This window comes from Apis cerana, linkage group LG5, assembly GCF_029169275.1.
Source record: "Apis cerana isolate GH-2021 linkage group LG5, AcerK_1.0, whole genome shotgun sequence".
NCBI lineage: Eukaryota > Metazoa > Arthropoda > Insecta > Hymenoptera > Apidae > Apis > Apis cerana.
Window position 1 is genome coordinate 10950297 of NC_083856.1, and position 21869 is coordinate 10972165.

General features: G+C 26.6%; 4 protein-coding genes across 21 annotated transcripts; 2 read left to right on the forward strand and 2 right to left on the reverse strand.

Annotated features, from left to right (window-relative positions):
• Positions 1-45: 45 nt before the first annotated feature.
• On the reverse strand, positions 46-944 carry LOC107997804 (large ribosomal subunit protein uL11m). The gene is made up of 3 exons (XM_017056651.3): positions 807-944; positions 442-631; positions 46-380 (listed from the first exon to the last, which is right to left on the reverse strand). Exons 1-3 carry the CDS (start codon positions 942-944, stop codon positions 118-120), a joined length of 591 nt encoding a protein of 196 aa, XP_016912140.1. The 3' UTR covers positions 46-117.
• Positions 945-1125: 181 nt separating this feature from the next.
• Positions 1126-3766, forward strand: LOC107997795 (RING-type E3 ubiquitin-protein ligase PPIL2). Its single transcript, XM_017056637.2, has 9 exons — positions 1126-1264; positions 1358-1724; positions 1783-1948; positions 2037-2185; positions 2287-2410; positions 2473-2621; positions 2733-2884; positions 2982-3320; positions 3399-3766. Exons 1-9 carry the CDS (start codon positions 1233-1235, stop codon positions 3484-3486), a joined length of 1566 nt encoding a protein of 521 aa, XP_016912126.1. The 5' UTR covers positions 1126-1232; the 3' UTR covers positions 3487-3766.
• Positions 3767-3924: 158 nt separating this feature from the next.
• On the forward strand, positions 3925-18617 carry LOC107997882 (paxillin). 18 transcript variants are annotated; one of them, XM_062075206.1, is made up of 12 exons: positions 4986-5003; positions 5217-5342; positions 5476-5839; positions 10568-10719; positions 14209-14362; positions 14440-14569; positions 14661-14862; positions 15540-15854; positions 15939-16112; positions 16196-16426; positions 17575-17695; positions 17784-18617. In XM_062075206.1, the coding sequence occupies exons 3-12, from the start codon at positions 5746-5748 to the stop codon at positions 17927-17929; spliced, it is 1719 nt and encodes a 572-aa protein (XP_061931190.1). In that variant the 5' UTR covers positions 4986-5003; positions 5217-5342; positions 5476-5745; the 3' UTR covers positions 17930-18617. The 18 variants fall into 18 exon arrangements, with proteins under 18 accessions (XP_016912298.1, XP_061931198.1, XP_061931189.1 ...); XM_062075205.1 differs by having other exon boundaries at positions 4608-5342; XM_062075207.1 differs by having other exon boundaries at positions 4608-5342; positions 5523-5839.
• Positions 18618-18721: 104 nt separating this feature from the next.
• LOC107997919 (X-box-binding protein 1) lies at positions 18722-21464 on the reverse strand. The gene is made up of 3 exons (XM_017056866.3): positions 20628-21464; positions 20023-20523; positions 18722-19721 (listed from the first exon to the last, which is right to left on the reverse strand). The coding sequence occupies exons 1-3, from the start codon at positions 20897-20899 to the stop codon at positions 19619-19621; spliced, it is 876 nt and encodes a 291-aa protein (XP_016912355.1). The 5' UTR covers positions 20900-21464; the 3' UTR covers positions 18722-19618.
• Positions 21465-21869: the final 405 nt, after the last annotated feature.

Here is a 21869-nt window from a genome sequence, read left to right on the forward strand (position 1 = left end):
ATTCATGTTTTAACAAGGAAGGAAAAATTACATAATGCCATGTGATATACTTAAATCTTACTATCTCTTACTTTTATTAATAATATATAATAAATTTTTTGAATATTTTATAATATTTTAAAGTGCCCTAAGTACTTTGGATTTTTTAATTTCCTCTAATTCTTCACGGAATTTCGTATAATTTTCTTTTCTTTCCTTCATAAACTTTGCATGTTCTTCTGGATCTAACGTACGTACAATTTGAATACCACATGTTCGAGCTATACCAACAATCATTTCACAAATCTGTGGTAAACTTAATAATGCTAAAGGTGGATCTTGTGCCTTAACACAGGCAATTTCATATATATGTTTAAATGTTACTTTTCCTGCTACTTCATCTAAAGAATATAATTTGCATAATAAATATTAAATAAATTTATCTTATAATATTTAATTTACCTTTTATTGCTTTTCCTTTTAGAATTCCAGCTGCTTGTTTCAAAAAAAATGTTACTGGTGGTTTATGAATCACTAAAGAATAAGTTCCATCAGATTTTACTTTGATACGACATGGTAAAGGTATACCCTCCTTAATGTTTTCAGTTCTTGTATTAAAATCTTTACAAAAATTTGCTACATTAATATTTCTCTAAAAATATTTAAATAAAAATTAAATAAAAAACTAATAAATGTAATTATTAAATATATAAAATAATATATATTCTTAATAAAACTAAAAACAATTGCATTATTTACCTACTAGTTTTTATAATAAAAACAAATCATCTTATTAAATTAATGAAAAAAATATAAGATTTTTTAACCTGTCCAAGTTGTGAACCCAAAGGTGGTTTAGCATTTGCCATTCCTGCAGGAATAATTACTCGCAAAGGAGTACGATGTTCTATTTTTTTCGCTACTTTTTTCAATGCATTTCCTTTTTTAATTATCTTACTAGACATTTTTATAAAGTTTTATTATAATTTGAATCTAAAATTTACATAAAACAATCTTATAAACACAAATAAAGCAATATAATGTATAAAATAATATATAGTTAATTTATCAGTTTTACCAAGTTTAAAAAAAAACTTTACTATGCTGTAGTATAAATATGAATGTGACGAATTTATGTCAAAGATAAATAAATATTAAATAATTAAGAAATATATTGAATTAATTAGATATAATTATCATAATAGTTATCATAATTCTTTTTTAAAGGAAAATTAAACAATAACACAATCGAAATGGGTAAACGTCAGCATCAAAAAGATAAAATGTAAGTTGTTAATCATTGTTATTAGATTTATGAGGTTATAATACAAAATTTTTTATTTTTTAATATAATTTCTTAAATTTATTATTTTTATAGGTATTTAACATACACAGAATGGACAACATTATATGGTGGAAAAAAATCTGGAAGTTCTGAAGCAAGTGAAGATACAACATTTCGTCGTTTACCTTATAATCATTGTTGTTTGACTTTACAGCCTTTTGAACATCCTTATTGTGATCCACAAGGAAACATCTTTGAATTAGAAGCAATATTAGAATATATAAAAAAGTATAAACATAATCCTGTTACGGGAAAACCATTAGATCCAAAAACTTTAATAAAACTTAATTTTCATATAAATTCAGAAGGGCAATATCATTGTCCAGTACTTTTTAAATTATTTACTAAACATTCTCATATTATAGCCATTAAACCGACTGGAAATGTGTTTTCATATGAGGTAAAAATTAAATTTAAAAATATTTATTCATAATAATTTAATTTAATTTTTTTTTTAGGCAATAGAACAATTAAATATAAAGACACGTAATTGGAAAGATTTAATAAATGATCAACCTTTTACACGAAAAGACATTATTGTAATACAAGATCCAAACAATGCTATAAAATTTAATTTATCTACATTTCATCATATAAAAAATAATATTAAACTTGAAGATGAAGGTAGTACTTTATATGAAAATATAAATTTTAATTTGTTTTAATGAGAATTTTATATATATTGAAATGTTATAAACAAGCATTATTACAGAAATCATAAAGGAACGTAATAATCCAAATGCAAAATTAAAAACTGTGTCTATGGAAACTAAAGAAATATTAGCTGAATTAGATAGAAATTATAAACAAACTGAAACTAAACAAGAAATCTCTAAACCAAAAGCAGATAAATTTAATGCGGTTTGTATATTAATTTTTTTTTTATTTTATATTATATTAACATTAATGTTTTAATATATTTTTTTTTCCTTTTATAATTTAAAAAAAAAATTGAAATATAGGCACACTATTCCACTGGTGCAGTTGCTGCTGGTTTTACATCAACAGTAATGCCAACAGAAACTACACATCAAGCAGCAGTTATTGCAGAAGATTTAGTGCGATATGAAAGGATTAAAAAAAAAGGTAAACAATAGCATCTATATAAATTTATATTTCATTTAATCATGTAATATTTTTTTTTTTAGGATATGTAAGATTAGTTATGAATTTTGGTGCTTTAAATTTAGAACTTCATTGTGATCTTGTTCCAAAAACTTGTGAAAATTTTATAAAACATTGTCAGAATGGTTATTATGATGGAACAAAATTTCATAGATCTATACGAAATTTCATGGTAAATATGTAAATATATTAAAATAAGAATTTATAATAAGAATAATAAAAATTATATATAATTATATAATAAGAATAATAATAAGAATAATAAAAAAACAATTTAATTTAGATACAAGGAGGTGATCCTACAAATACTGGTAATGGAGGAACATCAATTTGGAATAAAACATTTGAAGATGAATTCAAACCAAATTTGATTCATCAAGGAAGAGGAATTTTATCAATGGCAAATTCTGGACCAAATACAAATGGATCACAATTGTATATATTCCTTATTCTTTTTCTATTATGTATTTATATATATTTATAAGTATGATTTAAGATAAGATCTAATATATTTCGTTTTATACAATTACAGTTTTATTACATTTCGATCATGTAGACATTTAGATCGCAAACATACCGTTTTTGGAAAAATAGTAGGTGGATTAGAAACATTAAATGCCATTGAAAAAGTTGAAGTGGATAACAAAGATAGACCAATAGAAGATATAATAATTCAAAAAGCTCAAGTATTTGTTGATCCATTTCAAGAAGCAGATGAACAATTAGCTACTGAACGTGCTGCCGAAATTGAACGATTGGCTCAAGAAGCTGCAAAAAATAAATCAAATAATAAAATGGAAAAAAATGATGTATTAAAAATATATCGATCAGGTGTAGGAAAATACATAAAACCAAATAAGGAAGAAGACAAGTATAGTCATATTATATATGTATTATGAAATTTATATTAATAAATTTCTAAAATATTAATTATTAATTTTACTTATAGGATAGAGAAAGAGGAGTTAAGTATACCATCTACAATTAAAAAGAAAAAGACAGTAACAAACTCATTTGGTGATTTTTCATCTTGGTAATTATTAAATTATTTAGAAAAAAAAAATGTACAAATAGAAATTATTTGAAACTTTATATTTCAAATATCAATATATTTAATTATATAAATTTATATCACAAATATAAATTATTTTTATATTTTTATTATGTAGAAATAAATTATAGTTTATGTATTTCATTATTTTTATTATAATTTATCAAAATGAATAACAATATATAAACAAATGTATTATAATAAATAAAAAATAAAACAAATTTTTTTTATTAATAATATAAATAATAAATATACCATAATAAAAATTATATAATTTTATTATATAAATATATTTTTATTTATATATAAATATATTATTTGAATTAAGTGGAAAGTTAATGAATTTTATATTATTTGAAATATATGAAGGTTAGATGAGTACTGGAAGTCATAAACTGAGAACCGGATTCTCCATATTTGATGTTTGCTTTCCTTAACTTAGGGAAGTAAATTGATCAACTTTAACATATTTTATCGTAATTTAAATTTAAAATTGTTATAAATTTTGAGTGTCATTTGTGTAACAATATCTGCAGAATTAATATATATTAAACATGGACGATTTAGGTAAGTAAAATGAATTTTAAATGCCTAATTAATAAGATAACCTCAAATTTGATCAAAATCAATCCTACTGTCAGAAATATTTGCGTTAGATTATAAACATATTTATTAGATATTATTATTTAATTATGTGGATTTCGATATTTTTGAATTTAAACTTTATTTTTCATCTTAAAAAATTAAATATTACCATTTTTTTTTAATTTTATTTAAAATTTTCCGAACATATGATTATATATATATATAGTTATTATATATACATAAGTAATAAAATATTAATAAAAAGTTTTGAAAAAAGTCAAATTCATCCTAAAAAAAAATTATATTTATTCTAATTTGTTTTGTTTTTTTATTATTTGTATATGAGTATAAAAATATAAAAACAAATACTGTATTATTAAAATTTTATTATATACTTAATTCTATCACACTAGATTTGTTTAGTTAGAAATCTAGATGGCATACTGTAATATTGTGAAAATCAAAAGTAGTGAAGTTCGTAACTGTTATTTATTTTCAATGGTAAGTTTTTGTTGCATCATCATGCATATATAAATGCATCTCATATTAGTTCATTCTCTCAGTGAAAGTTCAATTAAAAATTTTTTTATAATACAAATATAATAAATATAAATTCTTTTCTTTTTTTAACATATTAATTATTATTTTTATATAATTAGTGCAAAATATGTTTTTTATAATTGTATATATTTATTGAAATTATATATTTATATATTATATATTATATATTCATGTTTTCAAATTTAAAATTTAATTTTTATAAATTTATATATATTTTCAAATAAAATTAGAATTTTCAAATATTTTTATATCTAGAATGATATATAGATAAAAAATTTTAAAATAAATTTAAAAACTTTTAAAATATCTCACGTGATATATTTCACCGAAAAAGCATCTCAAAATCCATATAACAACGTAAGAGTGCTTTAAGTATCGTGCCAACAATTCTATGTATTTTTAGTGTATTTCACGGCACTGCTGTCTTTGTTATATCGTTGTGGAGAGAGGACGGATATTGTCTAAAATACGCTTATATATTTGAACTTTTTATTTTTTTATTTTTTATTTATTTATTTATTTATTTATTTATTTATTTATTTATTTATTAATTTCGGTTTATTCACATAGAATCAATAGTGTGGTTATAATTTCATTTCATCAATAATAGTGACAGTTTTTATCATATATAAAAAATAATAAAAAACACAGCATTGACTTACTTAATTTTTTACATGTGTAAAACTTTAATAACATGTGCGTATAAATTTCTCTATTATATTTAAACAAATTGTGTTCAAATAAAATAATAGAAAATATAAATAAAGAATAATTGGTCGATTATAATTATTATTTATTTAATCTTACTTCTTTCTTTTTTTTTAAATAGACTATTTATTTACTTATTCGCGTTGTTTGTACGTATAAAATACACAGACAACATTCAACAAGTGGTCGTTTGATATGTGTATCATCCCCACCATTAATTGATCGTCTACATAGCTCAGTCATTCGCGATAGACAGTGAAGAGAAGCATTACCGCAGTAAAAGTACTACATAATAACATATATGTTTATATGTAATGATTCTATATGAATCCATATAAAAATAATAGATGAATATAAGTGTGATTATATATATAAATATTAAGTTAAAAAAATGGCTATGGATCGAACAATGTATGGAAAAATAGAACCAAGTGCTATCTATCAACCCTATAAAATCACCATCAAAAAAGGTTCACCACCAGGATGTGAGTCGATAATTTTTTTTGTATTTAATCTTTTTTTGCGTTTTTCAAAGATTATCATGATTTTAATCTTTTATTACATAAATTTAAAATAAAGAAGAATATGTATAAATTAAAATAAGAAAATGTTTCTAATAATCACGATTACATTTATATATATATATATATTATACTTTTTTGCATAAATGAACTAATGAACTTAATTGTTAATCTAAATTATTCTTGATATGCATTTTTTTTAAATTAATATTGAGTCATTAATTATTGATTTAAAATCTGTATTTGTGTTAGTTTGCGTTCATGCAACTCTGCGTGATAACATAATGTGAACTTTTAAATTAAGCTCAATTGTTTCTGACAGTATTTTTTTTTATAGTCGGTTTATAGAACACATTTAGAAAGAAACAAATTAATTATGAAATTTTAAAATGGTTTTATAAAAATATATGATTATTAATAATCATATATTTAATAATCATTTAATATATCACAATATCACTTAATATAATTAGTATTTAATATACCATATTATAATATATCACGTAATAATATTTGTAAAAATAATTTTTTTAATTAAAAAATTTTAAATAATTTGTAATATTTTTTTAACTATTATATATATGATAAAAATGAATTGCCGATATATAATCAAAGACTAACATAACATATTCCATTTTTTTTATAATTTAATATATATAATTACTATTTTCGCATCTAAAATAATATATTATTTGAAAAAAATTTTAAGAAATCTTTTAAAACTAAGAATGTATTTAAATTAATATTATTGTATTACAGAATATGTGGATTTAAATTATTTTTGAAGTGTACATTTGATTCTGTCTGAAGTGATGACTCATGATGTGCACAGATCACATCATTTTTTTTGGAATACCTTTCACCTACAATGTGGGTCGCCTTGACACTAAATTTTCTGAAATATTTGTTGAAGTCATTATTTACAATACTTTTATGGAAATCTTTAAACGAATTTAAGGTAGTTAATTTCTTTTTAATTCCAAAGAAGTTTGAATTATAAATATTACGTCAATTTTCCATGTGGCGCTATCTATTCATTCATATTGGAATTAACAAATTGCTGTATCGGTATAAGAAATTGATATTAATAACATTATTATTATTATTATTATTATATAAATTAATAAATTATCAATTTTTCTAAATTTCAATTGTTAAGTGAAAAACGTGTATTTAAGAATTTTTTTTATTAAATAATTTAATAATTCTATGTGAATTTTATATATATATATGTACAAATGTATTATACATATAATATATATATATAGCAATATACATTCCTACTTCAAATTATAATGATTTATCTATTGAAAGTCGTTTTTTAGAGATACAGGAAATCATTCTCATTTATTAATCGTGCATATTATTGCATGAAAGATCCAGTATATGCGTAGGCATCTTTCTTTGAACGAATCTTGCCTTGATCTGTACATATCCATATCAGGTATGACAGTGTGTGATTTAACTTCCTATGTTTACAACTGATGTATTTAAAAATATAGATATATATATTTGTGTAGGATATATATATGTAGGATTAATAAGTCATTCCATTCATATTAAAAAGTATAATTTTTTTTAAATTACGATTAAATTAAATTTTTTTTTAATTTTATAAAATTGATTAAATAATATAATATTTCTTTTTATATAAATATAAAAAATTATATAAATATAATTATATAAATATAATTCAAAAAAGAAAAAATCGTGTTAAAATGATAGTTATTTGAAGTTATTTTTGAGATGTTTGTCGTCAGGAATCTAGTTGTAAACATTTCTGTATAACGCGTATTAACTAAGTGCGCAACACAGATGATGAACAAGGTTAAAAGGAGGGAGAGAAGAGAACAGGGACAAATGAAGAAGGAGATGGGTTCACGTAACACAGATTCTGTAAATGCAAACTGAGAAACACGTGCTGCCAGTTCTACCTGATCTCGCAGTACATACGTGCCTTCTAGTAATCATTTCTTCGCGTGTCATTACCTTGCACGTGAAAATAATTTTAAGTGGTATGAAATAATTTCATTTTTTATTTTTATATGTTTTATGATTTCCTTCTTTCTTGAAGTTAAGTATTATATTATTATTAAATAATATAAGAAATATTATTTTTGATGTTTGATTTTACATGAAGTTTTTAGAAATTGGCAATTGAAAAAGTTTATTTTAAACTTTTTTTTTACCAAATTGTGATTTTATAATTGTTACTATTCCTTCGAATATATGTTTCTTTGTATAAGTAATTAAGCTTTGAATAGGTTTCGAATTGATTAAAAAAATTTATTATATTTATATAAATTTTGTTATATTTTCATTTTATATTTCGCAAATATATTAAATTCTATTTAAACTTAACATTATTATTTGATGACATTTTATTGAAAATGTAGCAATATGAACGATATTATGAGACTTGAATCGCCGATTACTCCGGCTCATTTGACAACAATTCAAAAATATGTTTATTGGGAACAATATATAAGTAAGTAATTATGGAATTAGTAGGAATATAAGTTAATAACAGTAATCACTAACTATCTATAGAAATTAATATGTGTAAATTATAATTGAATTCTAAATATACATACATATATATATATATATGTTATAACTTATTTTTTCGAGATGAATGTTTTACTTTATTTAATAATCGTATTAAATTAGCGACAATTCGCAATAATATATTAAGAAATAATATATTTAAAAGGAATATTTCATTTTATAATTAGATGTGTACGATAATTATGATTTTTTTACAAAATTTACTAATTGTATAGAAATTTAATTTGGAAATTTATGACAAAAATGCATTTGCATAATGCAAAATTAATCTAAATTAACCATATGATTCAGAAGTATAAAATAGATTCACAGAAGTTCAGTAGGCTTTTTGCCAATAATAAATTTCATTTAAGCTTGTTATTATATTAACTCAAAGTCATCCTGATTTAAATCTGAAATCAATAATTTTATTATTAATTAGATGAAAAATAAAATAATAATAATAATAATTTTGCTTTATATTGTATAAAAATTTTTTATCTTTTATCTAATAATCTACTTTATCGACAAAATAGATTAATTATATATATTTACATATATAATTCTCATTTTATATATATTTTACTGGAATTTTCAAACTTTCAAATTATAATATTTAATGAATGATATTAAATTTAAAGAATGATTTAATTTCTACGAAAAAATATAACTGTCTTGTTCAGGTTTTATTTATGAACCATTTCTTCGTATTGCAGGCTAGACTGCTTTTCCTTCATCTCGAAGTAACCTCGGATTTCTACTTCCCGTGTTGTGAGAATACTCCCTCCATCTTCTGTTCTTTCTCCTTCTCCAGGCCGGTTTGCCTCCTCCAGGTTTCTATTCTCCGGCTTCGAAGCCGGTCGCTTTACCGAGAACTTGATTGACAATCAGTACTGCTTTGTCGATCGTCATAAGTTCGCGTGCACAAATCTTATCAATATCTCAATAAACACGTGACAAGTGGTTCACTCACATAATTTTTCATTGTCGCAGAAAAAATATAAAATAGAGACAAATAGATAAAAAGAAATGCATTATTTATATTCCATGCAATTATCAAAAGATAAATGGACATGATATATTTACATTCAGACGTTCCTTGAAAATTCCGCGCTGTCTGCAAATATTATCAGTGTGTTTAATCATTCTTACAACGTTCATTTTGATTTTCCTTTGTTCGATTTTGTAAATAATTTTAAAAATTGTGAATTGAAGTGTAAGATATGATTTTGTGAATATTCATACATTGCTTTCAATTCGACCGGAAATTCGTGGCAAAGTTCGACGTTCTCGGAACAGTGGGTGTGTCGCGGTTTGTCTCGCGATGGAAGCAGGATGCGAGTCGAAGGCTGGTGCCGATAATCTTTATGAACCTTATAATATTGAAAAAACGGAAACGAATTTTCTAAGCCTTGGTAAATGATAGATTTTTTATTCTTAATTAAAGCTCGTAACGCTAGAGGATTAACTTGAATATCTCAAAGGTTTGCTTATTGCAAAGGTTTGCTTATCTCGAAGGTTTACTTATTAAACAATACGTTAAACAACGTTTTTTTTTCTCGTTATTTTGTCGAGGGATTGAAAATAGGCTTATGTATACTTATAACATAAACATTTTTATACTAATTGTTGAAATCATCCGAAATTATTTTGTTATAAAAAAAAAGATTTTTATAAAGATATTATATTATAGAATCTAAAAAAATTGGGAGTAATTGAATAAATAAATCGTATTGATTCGATAAATTTGATTTGAGCCTAAATTTACACTTATTTGATATATTAGTAATCCTTATAAATTATTTAAATGAAAACTTAATATATTTATCAGTATCAGTATCGATATCATTGTCATTACTATTTATATACATAGTTATTTTGTACATAATATCATAAATGTAAATGTCATAAAGAAAAATTTTTACGAATCTGAAATAATATTTAAAAAGCTATATACCAATTATAAAAAATAAAAATAAAGCGAAAAAATAAGGTATTTAAATAATATTTATTATGCAAAAACCTCCAATTTATTTTATTCTTACAAAGAAATAATTATCAATTTAATTATCAATTTCATTAAATTTAAATCATTAAAAAAAATATTTTTCAATATTTTTTATCATGATAATTTAATGATTTCAGATGCATTGCTGGCAGATCTTCAGAATACAGTATCATCGGAAGGAAATCATGTCGGTAGTAATGCGACTCCTGGTTACGGATCACTGAACGGCGCACGGACTACCGGCTATAGATCCTACGATAATCGAACTTCTCCTCTTCCGCCGCAATCGGTATGTAAATTTTTTTTGCAATATATTATCTGTTATATCATTATTGATAATATAAAAATATTTTTCATTTGAATGAAAACGCAATGATTTAATTATTAATATTATTAAAAGTAAAAACTAATTATGCATCATTTGCAGAATAAATATTATATATAATATTTAACATATAAAAACAAGCGTCATTATAATAATACAATAATCGTAAATCATAGATTTAATTTATCATTGAAATTCTATAAATTAATTTTTTTACATATCATTGTTTTATCTACATGATCAGAAACTCGATTGATTTAGGTTACAATTTTCTGAGACAGATGGCAGGAACGAAATGTTTCACTTATTGTGCTATTCTTGTGATTTCATTTTAAAATTTGCGATGACCTTCTCTCAGTTTTTCATATTCAAATGATTACTATGAAAATTTTATTAAAAAATAATACTGTTAACTATGTTTAAAAATAATCAAAATTTTATAAAAATTCGTTCAATTGAACAAATCAAATACAATTAATTGTTCGTATTTTTTAAAATTATTTAAGCCAACTTTATACTATGATCGTTCTTGCAATATATTTTTAGATGTGGCCATGGAAACGGCGCTATTCAACATATTGTTAGAAGTTGTTTAATACGAGTGGTTTCACGTCACACTTTGAAAATAAGTCGAAACAGTGACGGAATTTTTTTCTAATTTCAGAAGAAATTTTGAAGTTTAATTTAAATTAACAAACGAACAATTGTATGAAAGGGTACATTCAGAAATAAAAGATTAAAAGATTATGAAAAATTGTAGAATTTAAGTAAGAAATTAGTTAAAATTAGAATCAATATTATCTCTCGGTTGAGCGTAAAAACTATAAATTTATAAAAAAAAGAATATTTTGAAAAATTAACTCAAATCATATGTTCGATCTTCTTTTTAATTCTATGATCATTTAACTATGAAAATCTAATAATCAAATGACTGATCTGCAATTTCATGGTTAATCGACTCTGAAATATGTTCCTTGATGAATCACATCGGATTCTACATCTCGACGACTACCATTCAAAATTATTAATGGATTGCGTTCGATCAGGAAATTCGATCGATCTCGCAGGAAATTGACCAATTCCTCTACCATCGCATGGTCACATTTATTATAAATTGAATCATTTCCAAATTGACTCATTCAAAATAAAAAAAATTCTAAAAAGTCGAAAAATTAAAAAAGAATAAATTCAAATAAAAAAAAAAGAAATATAATAAAAAGATAAAAATATATTTTTCGAAGTGACTAAAATAAATAAAATAAGATGTACATTGTAACAGAATTTGTAGACTTAGACGTTTATCGATCTTTTCCGGGAAATAGCTATTACATATCTTGGTAGTATTATCGATTGTCCTCCGGTAGGAGCGACGATCCATCAATTATTCAACCTTTCGACGTTTGAGTTGGCTGCAAGTTTCCCTATTCGCGTGCAACGCGGTTCCCATCGCGCCAACTGCATAACATTCAATTGCCAAATCCGATTTTTGCTATAAAGTATTACAACTTTATCCGATACTTAATTAGTTTCATCGTCATGTTCGTTGATCGTTTTGATTTTTCTTTTATTGCATAATACACAATTGTTTTACAAGTTTCTTAAAGTCATCATACGACTTATATGATTTTTATTAGAATTTAAAAGTTAAAAAATATTATAAATATTTTATTATAAATAATATTTAATATTTTCAAAAATATAATTATTTAAATTAATTATTTAAAAAAGAAAAAGAAACTATTTTATTTCATCATTTCCAATCATGTTGTTGAACGTTTTATATATAAAGAAATACGACATTTACACTTTATAGATTCTTTCTGGACATTGCAATAAACATTCTCGATATTTTTTCGAACTTTAGTTTATTAATAGATTTTATAGTACCTATAAAAATTATCTTCCACTCGACATCTGTTAAGAAAAAAAATAATGAAAATAAATCGAAGAAAAAAACGACTTTTATAATAATAATAAATTCTTGGAAATAGTAAAAACATATACACATCATTTTAATTTACATATCTTCTCTATCGCTTGTAAATTTAATACTTTTCCTTGATTTTGCTAAACATTACTTGTATAATATAAATCATAAACCGCGTGATACATATTCTTCTTGGATGTCGCGAAATTCTGCTGTAGCGTGACGTAGATTGGCTTTCTCAGACTTAGTCTTAAGCCACGATAAACGAAAAGTTGGCGGAAACTTGTCAAATCGCGAACTATTTTCCTTCAATTCGAATTTAGCACGAAGTAAAACGAACGATTACGTATTCGTATGAGTTACAATGTGATTTTCGAAAGCGTTCTGTAAACCGAATTTACTTAAGACATAGTCGATTCTCGAACGAATGTATTGCGATATTTTCGAGAACGTTCGATTTCCAGTATTATCTCCATATCGATTCTTTTAAGATTATTCTCAACTCTGCATAAATTGAATTTCATAGATAACATTAGAAACATGAAATCTCGTAGATGAAAATTTCTTATTCGACTTATTTTTCCAAGTTAATATAAATTTCTTTTTTAATTTATTAAGTTTCATATGTCACTGTAAATCATGTCGGTTTATAAGCTCGTGTTTATTTTTTGATCGACCAACCTTGACGAAAACTCTCACAGGCTGCGATTCGATATTCGAGGAAACCAGTCAAAAAGATTTTAACCAGGGTTCTGCAGGATTCTCGACGTATCGCGACATGTTTTCTTCACCGGTGGTTTGCTATGGATATTTTTGGAATGACAACTCACCGACCTAACCTAGTTTCCATCAGGACGTCCACTAACATAGTTTCATATCATTTTATCGTGGAAATATGAAAAAAAATTACAGCTGAACAGATAGAATAAACGTATGTTTTCCTTTCATCTATTACTATACCTAGTTTAAACAAGAAATTGAAATAATGTTTATTCGATTCTGATCCATTATCGGTTAGATTAGCGGAACAAATTTGAAGCGATTCTCTCGCTCGAGAATTTTGCAACAAACGAGAAATTTTGGTCTGTTTGGCGAGCAAGTTTCTATTAAAAGTATATGACGCCTTGTCCTCCGTATGTCCACCTAATTGATAATGTATTTACAAATTCTGCATAGCATCTAATGACATCATGTTTTGAAATAATATTAAATATAATGCTTCTGCGGAAACTTGGCAGATTTACTTCACTTTTTTCTCTCGTTTTTTAACAAATAAGCGACCATAAACAGAAACGTTGATGCATTTTCTGCTTCCCCTCTCCCTCTCACCATATTCACTTAATTAAGATTAAGATCGATCGAATGAACGAATGATAAATTATTTAAAATTATATTAATAATTACGCATATTAATAAACATTTCTCAAATAATTTTAAAAAATATTCGTCAAAAATTGGAGAGATCGTCATTGGGTCAAGAATCGATGACAAATCAAAGATAGATCAATAGGAAATAATTGTTACAGCCAACTTATCAAAATCGCGAAGCTATCGAGGAAAGCATCGCGAAAAGTAGCGGAGGAGGAAAAATGCCTTCTTTAAACAACAATCTGTCGGAATTGGACACGTTGCTCCAAGATTTAAGCAACGCCCATTATAATGCTCATTATCAGGAAAGAGGTTAGCATTTTACTTTCGCATGTTTGATTTAAACTTTTGTTTAAAGATATTACGATTGAAATTACCGATTATCATAGAAAATCGTATTTCCTCGAGTGGAATGAATGGAGACTCTAGTCCAATGCTTCGTTCTCCAAGTAGCATGTCAGCCTCGAGACCTACCGTCGATTCATTGCTCGAGGAGTTGAGTACCGCGGTACCAAACGGGTAAACTTTCTCATTTTTGAAAAAAAAAGAAAATTAAAAAATTTGATGCTCGATATCGAATGCTCGAATCTAATGCGATTTCTTTCATCAGAGATTATCCTTCCGATGGAAGAGTGAAAGTTACCATACAGGAAACGTCGACGGAGATCCAGCCCGTCTATGACGGTTATCCTTCTAGACAACACGGATCGTTAAATCGTAGCGAAGTCCAGAGAAGTTATAGTAATGGTCACACTGCCAGTAACGCTACCAAGGAACTAGATGATTTAATGGCCTCTCTATCCGAATTTAAGGTATGTATCAATCATGAAATTTGTCACTTTATATTCTCTTTATCGTTTTCACTGCGATTCTTAATTATTTATCAATTAAAAACATAGTTATAATGAAATTGCTTAATTACTGGGTTTCTCAATAACGGTTGCAATAATTGTTTTTATAATATTTGTTTATTATTAAAATCATTATAGAATGAGAAAACAGTGCTGTTAAAACTATCTCTGCCCATTCTTGGCTCCCTAGGTTACCAAAATAACTTCCATTCCACCATCTACCACTAGTCAACCATCTACTCCTCATCTCTCTTTCTCTCTCTCCTTCATCCGTTTCCTTTTCTTCGTCTTCTGATTTTCTGTAGTAGGGGAGTGAAAATATAGAAGGTGGGGATTATAGTGATCCACGAAATCTCTCAAAGCTTTCAGCCAGTCTGCAAGCTCATCTCTGCCAATCGACATCTCTCGCGGGTCCTTAAAATTTTTCAATCTTATCTTGAAATATCTTGACATTCCAATTTTAGTAGCTAGTTTTTTTTCGTAACCCTAACTTTGTCGTCAATTTTCTTTTAACTTTCAAGCAACTTATTCGCTTTCCATATTTGCTTTTCATCTTTGCTTGACTCGTATTCTAAAACATTCTATTATTTCTCTATCTATACGCGCACACTGATTATTTTTACATTGTACATTTACAGATCAATAGTAGTTCCCATCAACATCAAACAGTGACTGATTCTCCATACGCTAAACCGAACAAAGCGACCAAAAGTTCGCAAAGCCCGTTGCCATCCGAGGGCACGCAAACTAGAATTCATATCACCGAAACTCACACCACTCATCACTACCAACAGCAACACGGAGAACCTTATCCACCACAGCCAGCGACTCAGACCAAACAGAATCAATTGGATTCTATGCTAGGAAATCTTCAAGCCGATATGAGTCGTCAAGGAGTGAATACTACGCAAAAAGGATGCTGCAGCGCTTGCGAAAAACCTATCGTGGGACAAGTAAATGAAACTAAATCATCTTGGATTTCCCTCGATATATCGACTTCTCTCAGACGATAAAGTTAAACGTATTTTTAATTACAGGTGATCACTGCTCTAGGAAAAACTTGGCATCCAGAACATTTCACATGCACGCACTGCAATCAGGAACTGGGCACGCGAAATTTCTTCGAAAGAGAAGGACACCCGTATTGCGAGCCTGATTATCACAATCTTTTTTCTCCACGTTGCGCCTACTGTAATGGCCCCATTCTAGACGTAAGACGTCTAACAAAAGTCACGCGCGATGTTTCGATCGCTATCTAGAGTTACATCATGTTTTCGATTCTCGTTATTTTCAGAAATGTGTAACCGCTTTGGAAAAAACTTGGCATACGGAACACTTCTTTTGCGCTCAGTGTGGCAAACAATTTGGAGAAGAGGGATTTCACGAGCGGGACGGAAAGCCCTACTGCCGAGAGGATTACTTCGATATGTTCGCTCCAAAATGCGGTGGATGCAATCGTGCCATTATGGAGAATTATATATCGGCCTTAAACAGTCAATGGCATCCAGACTGTTTCGTTTGCAGGGTAGGCTATGCATTCGTCAATATTCATACGTAACAAATATTTTCGATTTGCAGCGACATTTCAGGATTAATACAAACTATCGATGCAATTGTTTAGCAATTCGGTAGCTTTAAAATATACAACTTGTAGGATTGCAAGAAGCCAGTTTCTGGAAAGTCGTTTTATGCGATGGAGGGCAAACCTGTTTGCCCTAAATGTGTTGGTGTCGATGATGATGAAGAGGAAGAAGAAGAAGAAGCATAAGCAATGCTTCGATTTCTTATGTAAAAAATCCTATTGTTCCTTCTTTATGCTGTCAGGCTGCAAAAATGTATAAACCTGACTTTCCCCATATTTTTTCAACAGGTGATTTAGGTAATCCACGAAGGAAGAGAATGTGCTGATTTGATTTCATCGCCGTCGTATCTATCTTTCTTGAAATTACTCATTTACATACATGAACACATATACATACATATATACATACATACATACATACATACATACATACATACACATATGGATAAATGTATAATATACACTATAAACAGTTAGGATATTGTTAAGGAATATAATATTCATGGAAACTTATTCAATGCAGTCGGAATTGATTTTTGTTGTCGAACTACGTTTTTTAGATAGATAAACATTATTAACAATCAATCGTTATACTAATATCAATTGCTAGTATTGTATGCAAAATAAAAATAAATTAGGAAAAAAAACGAAAAAACATACACAACACAAGAGTTAGCTCGAAACTCTGACTCTGACGCTGCCGCTTTCCACGTGTCTTCATCGAAGGCAAGTGTGATCGAATGCCGGCATTCTATATTATCTAATCGTAATGTTGTTACGAATTACGATATGTCTTCTGTATTATATATTCGTATATTTAACTCTTCCATGTTTATATATACTCAGCACAGAAACAGATTGTGCATGCAACTTATATTTATCTGGTTGAAACGCCCCTTTGTATATGGTGAAATCGTTTTAAACTCATTCATAAATGAATGAATAGAACTAAAGATACAACGATAGTGCATTAATTTGTACTATTGCATTCTATATATTAATTTTTTCTATACTCATGTTTAATAATTTTTTTTATTTTTTTTTTTCATAAATATTTCTAATTAACATAGCAATTTTTTTTATATCCGTAGGATTGTAGACAAAAATTCCAAGGTGGCTCATTTTTTGATCACGAAGGTTTACCTTATTGCGAAACTCATTATCATGCTAAAAGAGGATCCCTTTGTGCAGGATGTCATAAACCAATTACAGGTCTCTGAATTTTCATTTTTCTAAACCTCAAACTTTTATATTGCTAATTGTTAATAGAATTAACTTATTAAATAAACGTTTCTTTCAGGTCGTTGTATAACCGCTATGTTCCGGAAATTTCATCCCGAACATTTCGTATGCGCGTTTTGTTTAAAACAATTGAACAAAGGTACTTTTAAAGAACAAAATGATAAACCATACTGTCATGGATGTTTCGATAAGTTGTTCGGTTAAAATTATTATAAAGTATTCATATTTGTAACATAAAAACGAACAAGCTATTCTGCTTGGCATTACATATTTATAGACTGCTCATGTATGTCTATACCGCATAGAATATGTAATCGCTTTAATCGTTATGCAGAAATACGTATTTCACGATTTAAACTTCTCGTTGTAACCCAAGGCAGCCTTTGAAAATTTTTATAAATCTCAATATGCAAATGGTGCAACAATTTAATTATATGTCATGTATTGTTATATATTCTTATCATAAGAATAAGATAATAGCTGTAGTCCTTTGTATCTTCCATCGTCCGAAGTATGGAGCATGTTACTAATATTTTTATGTATATTTTATATTACGTATTTCGTATTGACTGTACAATCAAAGAATTATTAAAGGGTGCTAATTATTAGCTTATTTTTACTAATAACATATTCGTTGACATATTCAAGAAAAAAAAATTATTCGAAAGAAAAATATTTATGTGAAATTGCTAAACATTCGCTGTTTTTGATAGGTTTGATATACCAGTTTGAAAAATATTTATATTTATATCTGAAATACATAGTTAAGACATTAGTATTTGTCGAATTTCTATTGAATATTCGCAAAAAATATATCTAACGAATTAATCAAAAACAAAATACTTGATAAATACATAATGTAAAACAGTAAAAATATAAGTTAAAAAATTAATAATGCATTTTGTTTCTTAATCATTTACTATATCCTACTTATAAGTATAAATATTAAAAAATAATAATGATTAATAGTGATAAAATATGAAAGTAAATTAAAAATTTTTTAAATTCATTTATTGTTTATTTGGCATACTGTTGCACAGCACACTATTATTTTTATGATAAACATTTACCAAGTATTATATACATTAGTAATTACTATTTTATTTAAAAAATTTTTACAACGATATAAATAGCGAGTGTTAAATCAAATTTAATATTACAAATACATGTACAAAATAAAAACATGTATAAAAATTATACTTTATATCTGTGCTTTCAGTTTATAAAGTGATTTATATCAATTTCTGTGCTACTTATAATACACTAGTATAAAAAGAACAAATAATTTTTTAGTCAGGACAATGATTTCTTCGCAAATAAAAGTAACGAATATCACAGACATATTTTAAATTTTCTTCTTCTGAGAAATCTGTCATGCTAGTGTGGGAAATAATTCAGAAAAACTTTCGTGCCAAAGATCCGTCAAAGTAACGTTATTTTTTTCGTGTCGTATATCAGAATTCGGAGAACCGTGCGATTCGTATCCACAATCAGATGCATTAGAATCCAATTTGGAATGTGTACAATTAGTTTCCATTTCTTCGGAATATATACTCGAAGGTGACATAGAATCCGTGTTCGTGTAACATGGAGATAAGTGATTGACATAATAATTCGGTGTTAAATATGTTGAATCTTCGTTTGTGCAAATACTATCTGTAACTACTTCTTGAACGCATTCTTGAACGCTTACATTGGTTTCATCTCCAGGATAAATGATCATTACGGAATTGGTTGCTTCGTCATAAGTACCATAAATAGTGTCTAAATCATGTGTCATATCGACTTCTTGTTTTATTTCAATCTCTGATTTTATTGACATGGGTATGCTCGTACTTGTGGTATAAGGTGTACTGGCTGTGCTAGAAACAGGATGCCACGATTGATGTATATTCATGCTTCTACAGGTTCCATTGGTTTCCACATCTTTTGATGTCTGCCCCACCACTCTTTCTGAATAGTGACATTCCTCAGTGGTATTTTCCTTGACTGTTGCCTACACAAGACACAATCATTATATTATTAACAAAAGGAAGACTGAGTTGTACATCAAAAATATGAATTTAGAAACAAATGAAATATTTAATAACATTCAAGTGTTCTATCTCTAATACTCTAAATTAAAAATCAATAATTTTAAATATATTATAGCATAACAATACTGAAGTTTTTTTATTTTTTTAAATAATTCATTCATTTCTATAGTATAAAATAATAAAATATTAGATAAAATGTACAACATAATATAATATAATTATAATCTAGTCAATATGACTGATTATTATCAAAACACTCACTTGTTCATTTGTTCTATGAGGATTTGCTTCCACTTCTGCTGTAACTTCTCGCAAAAGGCTTTCTGCAAGTTTTTCAAGTCGTTCGATATAATCATCTCCTTGGAGTTCACTAAACAATTCTTCAAGAGGAAGTAGATGGTCAGAATCTTCAGAAGAATTGTTGCTCCTGGAGTTAGTGTCAGAGTTGATGCCAGCTGTGTTGTTCCACCCTGCTGCAGAGGGTGAGTGGAGGATACTGTAGATCCCAGTGAGGACACAGCACAGCTGACACGACTCTGGCACATGGAACAAACAAAATCTTCTGTGTTCTTGATTTCTCTTTCTTTCCTCAATCTTTTTGTTTCTGTAATTAGCACTTCATTCTGCGATCTTAACATTGAACATTCCTGTGTCAATAATTCATTTTGTTCTCTTAACCTTCGAACAGTTTCTTCTAATTCATCAAGTTTAGCCTTTTTACGATCCCGAGATGTTTGAGCTGCTACTCTATTTTTTAATTTCCTATGAAATATTTTAATATGTAATTAATATAATGTATTCTAATATCTAACATTTAATTTAATATTGATAATTAATTAATATTTGCATCATTCCTTTAAACGTACTTCCTCTGAAGTTTTTCTTCCCATGTCAAATGATCCAGCCGTCGTTTTTTTCCGCGAACACAAACATCTGTTTTGAATGATATACTTTCATCCTGAATTTCTTCGTGTTTAGTAATTTTTTTTGTATCCATATTCGATTTATTAGTTAACATAGAAGTAGTAAAATTTAATTTCGGCACAGACTTTGGTAATTCGCTTGTTGAAATAATGCCAGGCGCCTTTGATGACAGGCCCTTAGGCAACGTGATTATAACACTTTTCAATACGTTCATAATCAGCCATAAAATATAAATTAATTTACTATTGTCACTTGTCTTAAAATTTCACCACTTTATCTTTCCAAACTTCTTAAGCCACCGACTATCGGAAAGCGACTGATATGAAGCATAACACTGCCTATCAGAAAATTCCATATGCGTTTCTAACTGATGTAACTGTACTGACGAACTGCAGCATTTGACTAGCCAAAGAATATCCTAGAACAACAGTTGCATCAGTCTTTGATATGACTGGCTGAAACTAGGAATGTTACATGTGGTGAACCGTTATTGGTTGCCACATCGTATTTCTTTGTCACTCTTTTACTACTACATAGTTAAATAATTACATTTTTATTGATTAATTTTATTTTTATTGTCATATAGTACACATGCATTTTTTTTATATTGCTTTTATCCATTAAGATTATACTCTGTTATTTTTCAAACTTTTCAAAATCATCTAATTATGACTCATTCGATAAGTTTTAACATTAAATATAAAATTGTTATTATTTGAATTTATTATTTCTAATTGATGAACATTATTGTATTAAAATTTTATTGTTGCTTATAAAATGTTCATTGAAAAATATTTGATAAATATTATTTAAATATCATTTAAAATTATATTATATAATATTATGTAAAAAATATAAATGAAATTTTAATGGTGCAATATATGTAACATAATGGTAAAAAAGAAAAAGAATTATAATTTATCAAAATGTATGGAATTTTTATTATTAATATTAATATAAATTAATTAAATAATTAATACAAAAAGAAATGTAAATTTGAAAAATCGAAATTTTGAAATCATTTTAATTGCAAATGCAGTGATAATATTTATAGTAAAATTTTATACGTATATATTATAAATTATTTATTATATTAATAGAAGAAAGATAAAATCAGAGACGAAATGAAGGATAGAAAAGAAAAACAAATAATTAGAAAAGAACAGAGATAAAAAAATATAGGA

What these genes read in the sequence shown, in the direction of transcription:
- LOC107997795 (XM_017056637.2), top strand. Translation starts at nt 1,233, where the DNA reads ATGGGTAAACGTCAGCATCAAAAAGATAAAAT. An exon ending in TATTAAACTTGAAGATGAAG is followed by an intron (nt 1,949 to 2,036) that starts GTAGTACTTTAT and finishes GCATTATTACAG; the next exon opens with AAATCATAAAGGAACGTAAT. An exon ending in AAGCAGATAAATTTAATGCG is followed by an intron (nt 2,186 to 2,286) that starts GTTTGTATATTA and finishes ATTGAAATATAG; the next exon opens with GCACACTATTCCACTGGTGC.
- LOC107997919 (XM_017056866.3), bottom strand. Translation starts at nt 20,899, where the DNA reads ATGAACGTATTGAAAAGTGTTATAATCACGTTGCCTAAGGGCCTGTCA. An exon ending in GAAGAAAAACTTCAGAGGAA is followed by an intron (nt 20,524 to 20,627) that starts GTACGTTTAAAG and finishes AATATTTCATAG; the next exon opens with GAAATTAAAAAATAGAGTAG. An exon ending in CTCATAGAACAAATGAACAA is followed by an intron (nt 19,722 to 20,022) that starts GTGAGTGTTTTG and finishes TGTCTTGTGTAG; the next exon opens with GCAACAGTCAAGGAAAATAC.
- LOC107997804 (XM_017056651.3), bottom strand. Translation starts at nt 944, where the DNA reads ATGTCTAGTAAGATAATTAAAAAAGGAAATGCATTGAAAAAAGTAGCG. An exon ending in TGGGTTCACAACTTGGACAG is followed by an intron (nt 632 to 806) that starts GTTAAAAAATCT and finishes AAATATTTTTAG; the next exon opens with AGAAATATTAATGTAGCAAA. An exon ending in AAAAGGAAAAGCAATAAAAG is followed by an intron (nt 381 to 441) that starts GTAAATTAAATA and finishes TATATTCTTTAG; the next exon opens with ATGAAGTAGCAGGAAAAGTA.
- LOC107997882 (XM_017056805.3), top strand. Translation starts at nt 7,776, where the DNA reads ATGCAAACTGAGAAACACGTGCTGCCAGTTCTACCTGATCTCGCAGTA. An exon ending in TGCTCATTATCAGGAAAGAG is followed by an intron (nt 14,363 to 14,439) that starts GTTAGCATTTTA and finishes CGATTATCATAG; the next exon opens with AAAATCGTATTTCCTCGAGT. An exon ending in CAGACTGTTTCGTTTGCAGG is followed by an intron (nt 16,427 to 17,574) that starts GTAGGCTATGCA and finishes TTATATCCGTAG; the next exon opens with GATTGTAGACAAAAATTCCA.